Source organism: Coturnix japonica, chromosome 2, assembly GCF_001577835.2.
Source record: "Coturnix japonica isolate 7356 chromosome 2, Coturnix japonica 2.1, whole genome shotgun sequence".
Taxonomy (NCBI): domain Eukaryota; kingdom Metazoa; phylum Chordata; class Aves; order Galliformes; family Phasianidae; genus Coturnix; species Coturnix japonica.
Window position 1 is genome coordinate 122,429,241 of NC_029517.1, and position 15,845 is coordinate 122,445,085.

At 43.3% G+C, this 15,845-nt stretch overlaps 1 protein-coding gene across 1 annotated transcript in view; it reads right to left on the bottom strand.

The window, feature by feature from the left end:
* Positions 1–6,447: 6,447 nt before the first annotated feature.
* The window catches only part of EXT1 (exostosin glycosyltransferase 1), a 148,734-nt gene continuing 139,336 nt past the window's right edge, over positions 6,448–15,845 (bottom strand). Inside the window, 4 exon segments of the mRNA XM_015856181.2 lie at positions 6,448–6,766; positions 8,591–8,762; positions 9,744–9,904; positions 14,186–14,275. Coding sequence (XP_015711667.1) covers positions 6,581–6,766; positions 8,591–8,762; positions 9,744–9,904; positions 14,186–14,275 — 609 coding nt within the window. The 3' untranslated portion in view covers positions 6,448–6,580.

The window sequence follows — 15,845 nt, forward strand, 5'->3', positions numbered from 1 at the left end:
ACGGCTCCAAATCTTGAGCAAAATCTGTCTCTCTCCAATAGCGCTGAGGATACAATTAGCTCGTAGCTTTAGAAAGGGAAGGCACAGACTTGTTCCTTTTCCTTCTGCTATACATTTTAAAGGGAAAATAAGACACTGATCAGTGCCAACTCTCTTATCTACCTCCATTCAGGAGACAGCGCAATGAGACTCAATGAGATTTTTCAAAATAGCCCTACAGTCAAAAGTGCATTTAGCGTTGAAATGATTATGTACTAAATATTTTGGGCCAGACCCTTAAGTATGAGTAAGCGAAGTCCCAGGGACTTCCTGGCCTGGCTTTCATTCATTCCAGCGACCTGTTTTCATTCCCAGTGTGGTGGCTTAGCACACAAAACTGACACCGAGTGTGGGATGCCCCTCATCCAGCATCTACATCTCCAGTGAAGCCCATCCTTCTTTGTCAGGTTGCTTTTCTCTGTGCCTCTAGGAAGATGAAGTAGGCTTAATAACCTGAGGCCCAATTCAAGTGATTTATTTGGAATTTGATGTCCACTGACTACACAGGCTGCCAGAGGTGCACAGCTATAGCAGAGGTTTGATTCATCTCAGGTTTGCAACTACCTTCATTTTCTCCCCTTACCTCATTTCGGTTCATACCAGAGCACACAAACTGGATCCTTTTCACGTGACATGAAACCACACAATGCCAAAGTACAGCCAGCGCAGTCCACCTTCACTTCTAAATCTTGCCCTAAGATGCTCTTAGTGTGAAGTTACTACAGCTCCACACCAAGTCTGTGCTACTTGCTAACATAAGCAGCAGCCTTCTGGGAGCTCCTGCAGTTGTAGTGCCCTGTATCTAGTCAAATGAATTCCATCCCAAGTTGTTTTGCATAAATAACACAGCTACAAGACAAGAACTGAAGTGTTGAAGGAGTGAGAGTGCTTTCTGGGGTTGTTTTCAGGGTGACATATTTTGCTCGTTTTCTGGCAAGGAAGAACCCATAGCCAATCCCCAACACCAGTGTCTGTTGGGATGCTCTGATTTGGAGGTACCTGCCCTGACCCAGAAAGCCAGAAGCATGATGGACAGGATGACAATTTAAGGATCTCTCCATGTTCAGATATTCTGAACCCCAGAAAGGATAAGGCCAACCCAGGACATCTCTGATGGGAACAAACCAATGACAAATCCCACAGATTACCAGCAGTGATGTTATCAGGACCTTTCCCACTGTGAGAATTGTCAGAGCAGATGCTGGTGCCTATATAGCAGGTCTGCAGACTGTCAGCAGAGAGAAGCCAGCTTGTGTAAGGTGTAATTTCCGGCTACAGTCCGTGTCCAAAGTCTGTGAGGAGGACGATCCCTTAAAATGCTTTGCTCTGCCCCTTGACTATACTGGGAGATGGTGAGGTCCAGCTCTGACAGACCAGAGTGCTTTGTAGGTACCTGAAGTAAGGTGGGATGACTGCAATCTGCAGTGCCAAAACAAAAACCATGGGCCAATACTGTAATACATTCTCAGCCTCAAGAGATCAGCCTTCCAAGGTCTTGGGCTGATGCAGCACTTTTTTTCCTCTACACAATCATAGTGACTCCTATCAAAAATTAGTGTTACCTACCAACGAATGTGTCACCACACAGAGATACTGTCTGACCTACAAGTAGCACAGACAGTTTTTTCTGTCCCTCAGGTAAGACAGTAAACACCCGTCAATCTTACTGGACCAGTTTCCACTGTGTATAGATGCTACATCACGTATATCATCTGTACAACAGATGGATACATACCAGCATCACTCAATTCAAGCTGAGGAGAGAGCAGATACAGCAAAGTGTCATCCATTTCATTATCCTCAACTCGAGGAACATGGCAATCATTCTCCCAAATGTGCATTTTCAACAGCACGAGGAACAACTGTTATTTTACCTTAGCAATAAAACCACACCACAACAGAAATGTACGTCCTTTATTAACAACTTTTCAAAATAAATCTGAAGAAAAAAAGTCTTTGGTGACACTATCTATAAAAACAACCTATTTTAGATGGCAAACCTATGATGTTATACAGGGTAATGAAGTAAACCAAATTATATGGCTTTTTAATTTCTCACTCTCTCTTTTTCTCTCACTCACACACTTGCTTTAGGTTTAATTGCACCATGTTCCAATAGTCACACAAAGAGGGAGAAACACTTTAAAAAAGATGTGGCAGCACTATGAAAACATTGGTAATGCATTAGAAAAAATTTCTCCAAGATGTACATTCTGTACAAAATAAGATTGTATTCCTTTCTTTCCTTCTTCTTTCTTTCTTTCTTTACATTTGTCCACCTCTGAATTCCCATTCTCATTCTCCAAACACTATACATATTGTCTCTCAAAATAAATATACAGGATTATGTACAAGGTCACAAGGCCCATTGGATCATTTCTAACTCACTTAAAAAATCACAAAAAGGGTGGGAGGGGGCATCCTGAAGCCTCTGATGAGTCCCATAAACCCCCCTTTTTGAATTCCAACTTAAAAATGTGAGTGAAGACAGACCAGTGGTATAAAGGCCAACTTGACTTGGTTTTAAACAAGGGTGAGAGGCACAAGACCTGGGGAGAAGTTCCAGCAGACACCAGGAAGGCCCAGGCCCATCCCTGCCAAACCCCAGCGATGCCCATTAAGACAACCCCACAACAGGCTGCACTTCTGGGTCAACCCAGAGCACAGGCAGGCACCGATCCCCCGGTGCTGTATGTTTAACTGGAGGAGTTAGCAGAAGGGCTGTCCATCCATTCAGGTGCTACAAACACTGAGTGGCCTTTCATTTCCAAAATAAGGGGAGAGAAAGAGGAAGACGCTGCATTTTACACTGTGAACATAAAGGTTTAATGAATAAAACTACTTCTAGCTGCTTCTGTCATTGTCTCAGCATCAAATGATTGCTTCCATTCTTGAAACGACACCTTTTGGTAAACGAGTTATTCTAAAAGGCGCTCATTGGTGAAAGATTAATTCCTTTGTCAAGGTTGGCTCTGAGAAAGAAATTGGAATCTGAAGGTGATCAAATCCACCGTGTTTTCAAATGGAAAAGATCAAAGCGCTCGATAGCCGTGCATTAGCACACCACTGTGTTCATAATGGAATTGTTGCGAAGCTTAAACATTCACTTTTGGAAAAAGCTATGGTAATAGCTGGAGTTTTTCACAAAATAGAAAGAGGGCAAAGGAATCTCACACAGGCCCAAGGGGCTGCATGGAGCGCCAGGCACTTTCTATCTTGGAAGTTTGCTCCTGTATTTGTATCTCGTTTTTCTCGTTACAAAACCCTCCCCCAGCAACAGATCTCATCCAAATTATAACTGAGAAGGGTTTCTCCTTTTTTATTTCTATTTTTTAAATAAATAAATTCAATTAAAAAATCACCAGTCCTTCCAAACTCTACTCCCTACTTTTGCTCTGCTTTGATGGTATGGACCCGTTCACATTCATCCATCCATCTCACCCTTGATTAAGTTAAGGTCAGTAACCTTTACAAAAGGCCACATGCGAAACGCTCAGTCAAGTCATCAGGCATTCAAGTACCTGTAAAGTAAAGGCTAACATAGCCTGCTGTTCATGAACAATAAAAAAATAATATAAAAAACTACAAAAGGAGCAACAAGGAGTGAACCTTGTTTCAGCACCATCTGAATTAAGTGTGGAAAAAAAGGATAAAGAACCATTAGCTTGCACGTAGGATGTAATAGAAGGGTGACTGTGCTCACTACAGGAACAACAGGGCTATATCTGACACGGACAAGAACAGGAGGCCTGGAAGCACACCCAGTGTCCACAGGAGCACTGTCTGACAGCACCCACACCAGGTATACCAAGCCGAGCATCTACACTGAATCTGCATCCAGTTCTTCCCATAGGTGCCAGGGCCACTGTCCTAGCAGCCATGAGGTACATTCCTTCCTAGGGAGATGGGTCTGCCTGGTAACGTGCTGCAAAGGGGAATGTGTCATCTATTCTGAGCCTTCTGCAGCTAAGCCCGTTATTGTTTCTTGTTTAATTAGTCATCTGTAAACAGAAAGGACCTCAAAACTCATTCATACAGCTTTAGCACAGTCTCTCTCAGCCACCCTGAAAAGTGATGGTGACACAATGTCTAACAGCTTAAAAGCCTGGCCTTACTTGCTGCACTCCAACACTGACGAGCTGCCCCTATTGCTAAACAGCCAAAATGGCATTAACTGAAAGGAAGAACTGCAATTCTCATTTTATGTAGGGATTCTCTTTCCCAGTCTCTATCCCCAGCAATGCTGAGAACACATCCACACACCCTGCCTGCCTCACTCAGAGCGTGGTCTGGGAAGATATATTCATGTCCCTGGAGGAGCTGCCTGATTCTGAAGAGGACAAAGTAGCATGGGAACCACTTTATGAAGTAGCAGCTCACCATATAGACAGGAGGACAGCCTGCTCACCTTCCCTCCCTGGTCCTGTCTACCACACATCTCTCCATGTGCTGATTTAACTCTCTAAAATGGCATTACAAAATGGAGTCAATCACCAGCCACTTTTTTACCCCAGGCTGGAAGCAGGCACAAGGTGAGATTATGGCCAGGGCAGGAGCAGATGGAACTGGGGAGGTACCTCTTCCTTCCAGCTGCACTCAGCCACTGAGTCCCATGAGTGCTCTGTCCAGTTCCTGTAACGATTTGGTTCAGATTCAATGCAAAATGTCAAGAACCTGATGTTCCTGCCCTAACTCGCTGTGCTCTGTTCAAATATTGCAATACATATGCAAAGCCAACCACACCTCGCAAGTCTTTACATGCCATATTGCATACAAACATCTAGCAATATGTACTTTGCAATTCTAAAGCAACTTTCAGTTAAGGATTTTGATTTTGCCATCTCAGGAGAAATTGTTTAAGCTTTATGGCATCCCCTCTAATACTAGTAGCTACTACTCTGACAAATGAGGACCTGTGCATGTCTTGGTTAAGGAGGTTGCTTAAAGCTGTGCAATATATCAGTGTTTGAGCCTAAACGAAATGTTAACCTTGGTGTACTCCTTCTAATTATATCACAGAAACCTAGAATCATTTCATTTGGAAGGGACCCTAAAAGGCCATCTAGTCCAACTGCCCTGCAGTGAACAGGGACACCTACAGCTAGAGCAGGCTGCTCAGGGCCCTGTCCAGCCTGACCTTGTATGTCCCCAGGAATGGGACGTATGCTACATCTCTGGGCCACTTGTTCCAGTGCCTAACCATCCGTAGTGTAAAGACATTCTCCATCTACTCTTCATCCCTGCTATACAACAGCCTGATGCTGAGGAATGAGGTATAGAAAGGCTTGCTGGTCCTTGCTGGGCACCCTCACTATATGCTTTTGCTCTTGGGGTGGTTATCACTACAGTCCACCTCAGAGAGATGCGAGACTGTGAAATGTTTTTAAAGTGCTTGTTGTTTTAGCAAACCATCACAGCACATTCCTGACCCTTTGTTTTCACTCTTCACTTGAGAAAACACATAAACAAGCAAAGAGTTACAGAAAAGTAAACAATTGAGATATTCCAACTTAAAAAATGCTTCCATCTGAAATGATAAAACCACATTGGAGAGTGAGCTATGCCGGTACTTCCAAGGCAGGCTTCGGCCCAAATTACCCTGCCTCATGCAAGCCCGAGACGACCTGCTGCTGCCAGCACTGATCTCTGACAACACGTTTCACTTCAGGTGCAGAAATCCAGGAGGGAATTTCTCCAACTATTTGCACTTCCCTTTTTGCACCAACAGCCCTTCTGCCCTCCAAACGGAGCTATTTCTGGAGACTCAGTGGCTGTGGCCTAGTGGCAGCACTGCCTGCAGCCATGCTGCTTCGGCCATGGGACAAGGCCTTGCTGCGAGCAACTTGGTGCTCTTGTGTGCATGAAGGCCTTGCTGCCATGCTGCTCCTGGCATGGCTGCTCCTCTCCCTGCCCAAAGCCAGGCCTCAGCCAGCAGGAATGACACGCACTGCAGGCTCTCTGGTTTTCCGCCCATCCAAAGGAGCTCTGCCATAGCGGCCACAACCGGCTTGTGGAAAACGAAGAAAAGAAATATTACAAAAATCAGCAGTTAAGGAGAAACATAATACTTCATTTCTGTCCTGCTTGTGCTCAATTTGTTTCTGAACCCGCTGCATTTTCTCCCTGTGAGATTCAAGCATTTAACGTTGCAGGGGAAAATGAATGTAAATTGCTATGACAATCAAACGCATGAAAGGAAGAAATGGCAGCTTTGAAATATTCACAACCAACACAATTTTGATTAAAGAAAGAACTCTGTTTTTAATAGGTGTTTTTTTTTTGTTTTTGTTTTTTTTTTTATCATTAAAAAAGTTTAAACCTGCATAGCAATCATTTCAAAAATAATTATTTAATGTTCCATAATGAAACTGTACACAACCTAGTCATGAGCGACAGGCCTGCCGGGCAGGAAGCAGTCCGGAGCCGCGCACCGCAGGGTGCCGCTCGCCATGTCCGAGTGTGGCCGGGCTCGGCACAGTCCGGCTCCATGTGCTGGCGGCCATGTGGGGCTGGGGCAGCTCGGCCCCCTGGGCAGCGCTCCTCAGAGTCGTTCAATGTCTCGGTATTTCTTCCTCAGGATGGAGACCTGGTCTTTAAAGAGGACAGGGTCGAGCCTCATCTGAGAATGGATCAGCGGCATATAGCCAAACCAGCTGGCAAAAGTGTTCATGCAGCTCTGCCGTTGGGCGAAGTGGTCGGGGTCGGCCCAGCGTGAGGCCCGGGATGTCTGTGTGGAGAGGAGCAGAAGTTAAACAGAGGCTGGGAGACAACAAAATGGCAGCAGAGGGTGGGCGCCTCAGCCAGGGAGACACAGCATCATGCAGCTGCAAAAGGGCTTGGTAGCTCTCCTGCTACCAAGGTGACACTCCTCGGCAGGCCTCCCATCTCCTGCTCCTGCCAGCCTCACCCCATCTCACTATGTTTTGGGAGAGAGCAAGGCATTAAAAATCAGAGAGAGGAGAGGAGAGGAGAGGAGAGGAGAGGAGAGGAGAGGAGAGGAGAGGAGAGGAGAGGAGAGGAGAGGAGAGGAGAGGAGAGGAGAGGAGAGGAGAGGAGAGGAGAGGAGAGGAGAGGAAAAGGGGGAGGAAAGGTTAAGTGAGAAAGGGAAAGGGAACAGGATAGGAAAGGAAGGAGGAGAGGAAAAAAAAAAAAGACCTGTAGAAATTGATATGTATTTCATGTGGATCATAACTAAGGTCAATTGAAGTCCATACATGCCTAACATTACTTGTTTGCAAATGTCCAGCAGGGAAAAACAGAGTGCTTCCACAAAGCTCACCCTTCCAGACCAGTGCGGAAGACAGTACTGTTTTATAGACAGAAAATAAATGGAAGTTCCACATGATATCACGATAAACTCTGATGTGAGAAAAAGACCACAAATTGCATATATGTACAATTCTATGGACTAATTTTCCAAAGTTGAGGACAGCTATAATTTCAATGAAAGTCTATGGAAACTCAGCATCTCTGAGAAAACATGACCTAGCAGCTTGAATGCAACTATTGTTCTCTATCTTAGACTACGTGTATGAAAACAATAGAGCTATTATTTAAGGGAGGCTATAAATGCTGTGAAACTGCTCCTTTTTGTTTTGTGTCACTTCTCATGCATCTCTACAGCACTTACGTTTCTACTACACGTTAAAAATAAATAACAATTCATAAGCTCAAAGTTTGTTAATTAAAATGTGAAGAAACTGATAAAGTCAGAGAACCGCCAAAGGATTGTTGTATCAGACTTAATCTTTATCCAAGGCCTGTCCGGTTCAGCACAAGAGGTAGCTTATTATGTGCATCGATTACGGACTCTTGATTATCCAGAGTCACTAAAGGCAAGCTAAAGCTTGTTGCTAGAGGATTATAGCAGACATTTTGGTCATTAGCAATGAATTTCCATATGACTATTAATCTCTGTCACAACACTGAGTTTATGTTAATTTTTTATTTGTCTTTCAAGGAATTATGAACATAGTCCATTAGATTTCCCAAAGCTGCACGAACAACTTGTCTTTAGGAGAGAGTTATAGTTCATGGATGATTCAAGCTACCCACACTTAAAAAAGAAAAATGATTGTTCAGCCCTTGCCAAACAGCCAAAGAACATTGCTGCGCAGTGGCACACAGATAATGGATTCTACAAAGTGGCATGGCCACTCTCCTGCCAAAGATAAAGCAATGCTAATAGGAGAAAATGTGAAGGGAAAAAGAAAGCCTCTTCATTCTTCCTGACCCCTCCTCCCCATAGCAAACCTGGAAGTATTGATAATAGACATGGTGGCAGTGCAGACAGGAGATTATTTAGGACTTGTTACTGTTTGGAATCTCTATGAGCAACGTAGTGTAAGAAATTATGAAGCAGGTGAGCCTGCCAGTACTTCTGGATTTTCTTTCATTATACGAAGAAAATCTATAGTCTTCTTACAGCTCTGCCAAGCTAAAAACTGCAAGAAATAGCCATAATGTTATTCATTCTGTAAGTCTAATGTGGAATTCAAAATGTTAAATTATTAATACATCCCAACAGCTAAAATATGCTATGGATACATACCTGTCCCATCATGGTCTCTTTATACTGTTTTTTCTGTGTTACTTTGATTGGAGGCAATTTTGTCACAGCCGACACCAAAAAGTTCATTAGAATGTCCTCACAATTGGCCAGTTGGTCCACCATATTCTTTAGGCTGGCAGGCAGGTAATGAGTGTACAGGTAGTGATAATATCTAAAAAGTAACAGTAGGATTATTAAGAGAAGCCACTGGGCTTTCAGGGATTATGAATTCCAACTGAAGCAGAAATTTTGTCCTCTGCTCTGCATACACCAGATCTGTTCTTCAGTCTGTTCTTCAGTCCTCTAACAGGAAGGGAGAACTGGTTAGTACCTCACCTACCCACACCAGAACTGTAAACTGCATTAATTGAGGAACAAAAGATACAGCTTTTTAAAGAAGAATGGGTTAAAAGAAATAATGCAGACCTATGTATCAAGAAGAAGGACAAAAAGCACTCCTATTGCTATACTGTAGTAGCCAATACTGATGAATTTATCCCCCACCTTTCTTTTCAAAGCTGCTCAGTCACAGAAAACTTCATTATATCAGCCTTCTACTGTCCTCACTGTTCAAACTATTCTTAGGACCTCATGTCATCCCCTATGGTCAGTCTTCTCCTCTGCTGGGATTTGGAATAGGTACTGAAGAACATGTTGACTTTTTCCTAGCATCTAGAGATGCCTTTGGTCTGCGGAAGTTCTAACAGGGTTTTCCTCCAATATGCTGCAATATACTGGCCTATGGCACGTCCACTGCACTGTTTTTTAGAGTAGCCAGAAGACTTTGCAGACTGCAGCTGTCAGCCAACACATATCCAGTGCTGGTCTGGAAGTAAACTCCTTTCTGCTATGCTACAGGCCATTCAGTCGAGCAGCTTAATGAATTTGGGAACTCTTTGAAGTGCGTAATTCCTGATGTTAAAAAGAGCAGTCCGACCGCCTCAAAATACAAGTGACTTCAAAGAGACCCAACAAGCGCAATAATGATTACCAGATCCCCAGAGCTAAACTGAGAACTTAAATTATTACCCCATAAAAAGTAGACCCATTTATTATCTTCCCATTTTTTCCCCTCCCCGGAAGAATGCCTTTCATTCCCCACTACCGCTTTGTTTCATACGCAAGGACAACAGCTGATGCTTTGGGTTCTTACTTGTGGTAAATAGCAGCTCCTGTCAATACCATGGAATAGTCATTAGTCCACTTGGAGGTATAGCCCCACCTCTCCTTAGTGTTGTCCCAGAAGTGACTGCGAGCAGGGTACCCCACAATCCTCTCTGGAAAACTCTGCCAAACTGTAAAGGCAAAATCCACCTGCAGACAAAGACATAGGCCAAATCAACACCAAAACTGTTTCAATAAATGTCAACAAAACAAAATATTACCTTGCCACTAATTCATAATTCAAAATCTTGGAACTGTTGCAAAACATTAATTCTATGTATTCATCAGTAAATTAAACTGACTGCTTGACATTTTGCCCTATAATTATGCACATTCTAATGGTTTCTATTAAGGGGAGTCTAGAGCATCACAGCATTGCATTAACATTTTCAAGCTTGCCCTTTACATATCAAACCTTTTCAAGTTACAGAAAGAACTGGTGTAGGTGCATGCATTTATACGAGGGCTGCTCCAAAAGTAATGCCTCCCTCTTATGTTGTTGGTCCATGAAGCTGGAGGTGGATATTGGTGGTATGGTGGTAGAGTCTGAACCTTGCAATCCAATATTCCATTCCCTATTGTTGTCATGCTGCAGATGGCAGCAGAGGGGCAGTCTGACAAAATGACAGGAATATGAACTGTCAGATTCAACATTAGGAAAAATTTCTTCTTCAAAACTCTGTTTAGGCACTGAAATAAGCTGCCCAGGGTGGTGGTTGAGTCACCGACCCTGGAACTGTTCAAGAAACACTTAGATGTTGTACTACTGGACATGGTTTAGTGGGAAATACTGGTGGTAGGTGGACAGTAGAACTGGATGATCTTGGAGGTCTTTTCCAACCTTGGCTATTCTATGAAAAAGGTGTTTGATACGGAAGTGCATATGAAACAAAGGTGTGGAACTGAATTCCTCCATGTAGAAAAAATGGCACCCACTGACATTCGTCAATGCTTGCTGAATACTTACGAATTTCAGAAGGTGGATGTCAGCACAGTGAGGTGGTGTGTGGTGAAATTCAGAACACTGATGTGAAAGACAAGCCACATTCTGGACAAAATGTGTCTTGATTGGCTCCTCCACATGAACTGGCAGATTACAACCAGGGAACTGTGTACAGGGCTGAATACTGGCTTCAATGCATTGGAAACAATGGTGACAAAGTTGGAATGTCATAAAGTTAGTGCCATGTGAGTCCCTGAAATGATCACACCCTACCACACCCAGCATATCGTCAGGATTTGGTGCCTCCTGACTTTCACCTGTTCAGTCTGATGAAAGGTGGATTGCACAGGCAATATTTTCTCATCAACAACACTGTCACATTGGAAAATCAGGAATCAAATACCTTAAATTATAGGGGTGGCTTGGTGAGATTAAAACAAGCAATCAATGTGGATTTCTTTTATTTTTTTCCACCTGTTTTGAGCCTTTAAGGCACTTAGAGGTGGTACCTTTAAGATTGTATGTATGACCACAAGGGTTAAAAAAATAGCTTAATAAAAGCAGAAGTAGATTCCACGATAGTTAAGTGGCTTTAGGAGTCTGTGCTTTAAGAAACAGATTTTACTGTATAAATCACAAGAAGATATTAAATGCTGACATAGAGTTTCTTTCATTTATTTATTTATCTCACTGAAACTACCTTAGTAATTCAAATATTAGACAATTGAAAGGTTGATACGGGATTGCTGCCCTGGAATCCCACCAAACAAATACCAGCTGTAAGAGAAAAGGGATGGTCGGGGTAGTTTGCAGAAGGCTCATCAGCATTTCATTTGAAAGGCACTTGGTAAAAACACATATGGAAAATTTTTTCTCATGTTCAAGTTGGTTGTCAGTCCTGTCACTTCAGCTTGGAGCTCCAGATAGATTAAAATTTTAACAGATAAAGGCAATTCTAATTGTCTCATTCAAAACCAAGTGAAAGAGAGACTTGTTTCTGCATTGCATAGTTCCCTCTGTTCCAGAGGGACTTAAAACCTTGCTCAAAAATGCTTGGAAAACCTTTCAAGAACACAGCCAAATCAAGGGGGTAGAGGTTAGACAAAGAATAGCTGCAATGAGAACAGTCACATTTTGTGTGATTATTGTCAGACTTCCCTCATTTACAAGCACTTCGTGAAACAGAAGAGTCACACATGTACTGGAGCACAACTAAGGACTGGGTACTTTCTTTCAAGTTGTTTCAAGGAATCTGAGGCCAACTAGAAAGACAATGTGCACAAACCAGTTATCGTTTTGATAGTTCTGATCTCAACCAAATCAGTACCACATGAAAGTGCTAAAGGTCTTTTTCCCTGTAAAGGCTCTGTCCTATAAAGCCTGACATCTGTTTTCTTTCAAGATGTTTGAGAATCGCAAACTTAAATAAAAAAGCAGCAGCGCTCGGTGTCTTCACTCACATATTCAAGTACCTGCCCATGTACCCACTAAACCAACCATCCTAACACAAAAAAACAAACCCAAACCTGTCCTTATCCTGCGTAATTTTGCCGCACTGATACTCAGCTGATCAGCAGGAAAAGCCAATCCGGCTGCCAGTCTCTTAAATCCCTGCATCATTCCTAACTCATGCTGATTTCTAATTACTTCCCACACAAACATCCCCCTGTGCACATGACAGAGCTCTTCTCAAGAGGGCAACCACAGGCTGCTCTGCTGCTAAGGGGAAACTGTTACTCCATAAGACCTGGACAGGGCAGAAGATGCATCTGGCAACTGCTCCTCCCAACAGGAATGCGATCTTGTTTGACCAATTGCTTCTTCTGGTCCCTGAAGCTTTGCCACAATGACCACCCATGAGCAGCCAGTTCTGAGGGAAGTTTCATACCACACGCTTCATGTCAGTGTTTCAAACAGGCTGTTTCTTTGTGTAAGCTACATGATGAGAAGTGAAAGAGTACAAAGAGCCCAGTTCTTCTCAGAGAGCCACCAAAAGCACAGGGGCAGGAGGCTCAGAGCCAAAACCTACCATGCAAACATGCAGTACCGTGCTTATAGAAGGGAAGAATCCCCCCAAAAACGCATACGTTATTTCACACAACAACAAATACTTGCATTTCAAAATATTCACTGTAAAATACGGCCAAGTCAAATGAGAAACACTTTGTTTCACATGCACTCCAGAAGCCCAAATGACTACAAAGTAAGAATGATGATAAATACTAGGCAAAAAAATGAAGTCCCAAATTCTCCTGCAATACACAGGTTGGACTGCTGTACCTACCACTTCAGTACAATGAACCGTGGCAGGTTTGACCGGGAGCAGCTGAGACAGCTCCCTTCATCCTGAACAAAAAGCTGCTTAGGATCTCCAGCCCCAGGACAAAGGTCTTTTTTTTGTCAGCTGTGCACAGCTTTGCACATAAATGACTTGGGAGCAGCTGTACTCTTCCTCATTTTGCAGGAGCAACCAGGATGTAACCTTGCTATCACATAGGTTCAATGCCATTTGAAAAGCAGAAGAGGGCTACCACGACTCCTTCTGAAGCAGCTTAACCACGGCACAAGAAAACCATACTGGGGAGAACAATTGCAATCTCATCCACTTAGAACAAATTCAGTGACATCTTCAGGTAACAGCAGTGACTGGTGGCATTTCCTCACTAGCAGCAATTATATCAGTGAAAAGTCCACATCACCGACAAAGGAAGCACTATTTATAAAGGTGAAATGAGGAGAACGGAATAACGACGGACATGGGGGGAAAAAAAAAAGGGAAAACAAAAGAAAATCAATTTTTTCAAGCTATTCCCTGGCCGTCATTAATAATGTATTTCCCAAATATTGCACTCTATATAAACTGTCATCGGTTTCCCCTGTGGTTCTCAGGAAGAGGTTCCAGAAATCAATACTCATCCCAGTTGTAAAAATTGCTTTTCTACAGTATTTTTCTTTCTTAGCGCTATCTTCCTCTTAGCACAAACACTCCAACACCTCAACTAGCAAAGATCTCCAGCTTTAAGGGAAGACACAACAGTCAGCAAGAAAACAGTCCCCAGCAAATGCTGTATTAGATGGCAACGCTCTCTTTTGGAGCAACAGCAATCCACTGCTGATGACACCCCTTCTTTCCCCACCTACATCCTATTGGTAGCACAGGGGGGAAAAAAACCTACCCTAATCAGAAAAGTGAGAACAGAGTATTAAAGTCGACTGCTCTTGGCTGCCTACACCCGCCCGCAGCTATGTTACTAAAATAATAAAGAACGGAAGAACCATATGCTAATGACGAGCCAATTAACCGAGGTGAAAAGCTCTTCTGATGGCAGGCAGTGGCAGGGTTTCTGAAACAAGTGAAAAACAGAAAATCTGAGGAGTATCACAGGAAACCTCTTAACATTTGGCCACTGGCAAGAGAAGAGCCTATCTGCTGTGCTCAGGATCGGCCATGGAGCAAGGCAGATTCTCCAGATGTCAGAGGCCCTTACCTCAGTGGTCGAAAGCACGGTGTCCTCATCCAGGCTTAGCACTGCATCTGTCACTATGTTGTCGTAGGGTAGGAAGCGACTGCTCATAACCTGTGGGTATCCAAGACAGGTAAAGAGAAGAAAAAAAATCACTTAAAGGACTAATTTCCCTGGGAAATACTCCATTTCATTCCTCACTCCTATGGCCTTTCATCTGAGGCACATTGCATGTCTGTCTGACAGAAAGGACCACTCAGCTCATGAGGGAAAGACTGTCATTTTTGTCACCCCAGCAGTCAGTTTACACCCTCTAGTCGAGGAGTAATTTCTGTACAGATCTCTTTCTTTTGAGTAGGCTGCCTTCCTTATGTGACAAACTGTCATGGTCCACACTGAGAATTAGATGTACCAGAGCTTCCCTGGAAGCTAGGACTGTACCTCTGCCCTCCCATGGGATGTGAGGCTTAGAGCCAACAAAGTGCTGACAAAAATTCTATAGCACTCATAAAGTTACATCTAGGAAGCCAAGAAGTACAGGTTGTGTGTGGAGGAAATTATGCTGCCAGGACTCTACCCCTGTAAGTGGCACAGCTGTATCTCCAGGCACTACTGCTGCATCAATAGGGAGCTGCTACCATGAGATGCAATGCAATCTATCCAAAAAGGAGAGTATACTAAGGAACGTGATAATCTGTTGGGCTTCGTTTGCAGCAAGAATTATGCTGTCAGTGTAGCATTTCTAAAAGTCACATTTTTAAGCTATAAATGTATGAAATCCATGTTTTCTTTTAAAGTATGGCAGGATAGTTCTCACAGCAACAGGAAATGGATGGGAAAGTGAAATAAAAAAGATAACAGCAAGAGATGAGAATCCATACGGTTTCTTTACAAGACTAATTAGCACCTTCTGAGAACTGATGAGTGGTAATAAGGACACGACGCTATTTGTTTCCCTCATTTGCTAAGAAAAATAGCCTGGGTAGATAATAGACTTCCTTTCAAGCTTATTATGCCAAGAAATCACTACAAAAAGCAGGCCTGCTTAGGGGAGATCACTTTCTGGAAACAAGGACATAGGAGTTTTTCATGTAGATCACTATGGACACAGCCAGTTCTGTGTCCCTTGCAGCCTGTTCAGAAGCAAGACCCTAAATCTATGCCTCAATTCAGAGAGAGCTCTGCCTCCATGTTCAGGAGGTTCACAGTGTCTGTTTGAAGAGCATCTCTTCACTGCTGTGATGGTCCTCACTCCAGGGAGGCCATGGCTGTGAGGGAGAGGTGAGCTGGCAGGTGTTGGTAGTTTTTGCTTTGCTTATGTGGAAGCAGAAGACCAAGGTCCTCACCCTATTCATTTATAGACCACAGAAAACAGTCAGAATTACCCAGATGTTTTTTTTAGGTAGTTAAAATTCCCTGTTGTAAAACGACTGTGATAATCTTGATTTCAAGGATGGGAATGCAGGTTAGGTAAAGGCAGACCTCAGTGATCCCCTGCACGTAGTGACTGTGCCTGCCAGTACGCTTCAGTTAAGTCTGAAGATGAAAAAACCAGCTCCTTTGTACAACCTTTGAACTGGACAGCTCTGGCTCTGCACACTTTGTCCAAACAAGCAGCTTTTCTGCAAGAGGAGCCATTGGCGTACGTTGGGATATTACAGAGATGAGACTGTCCACTATAAAC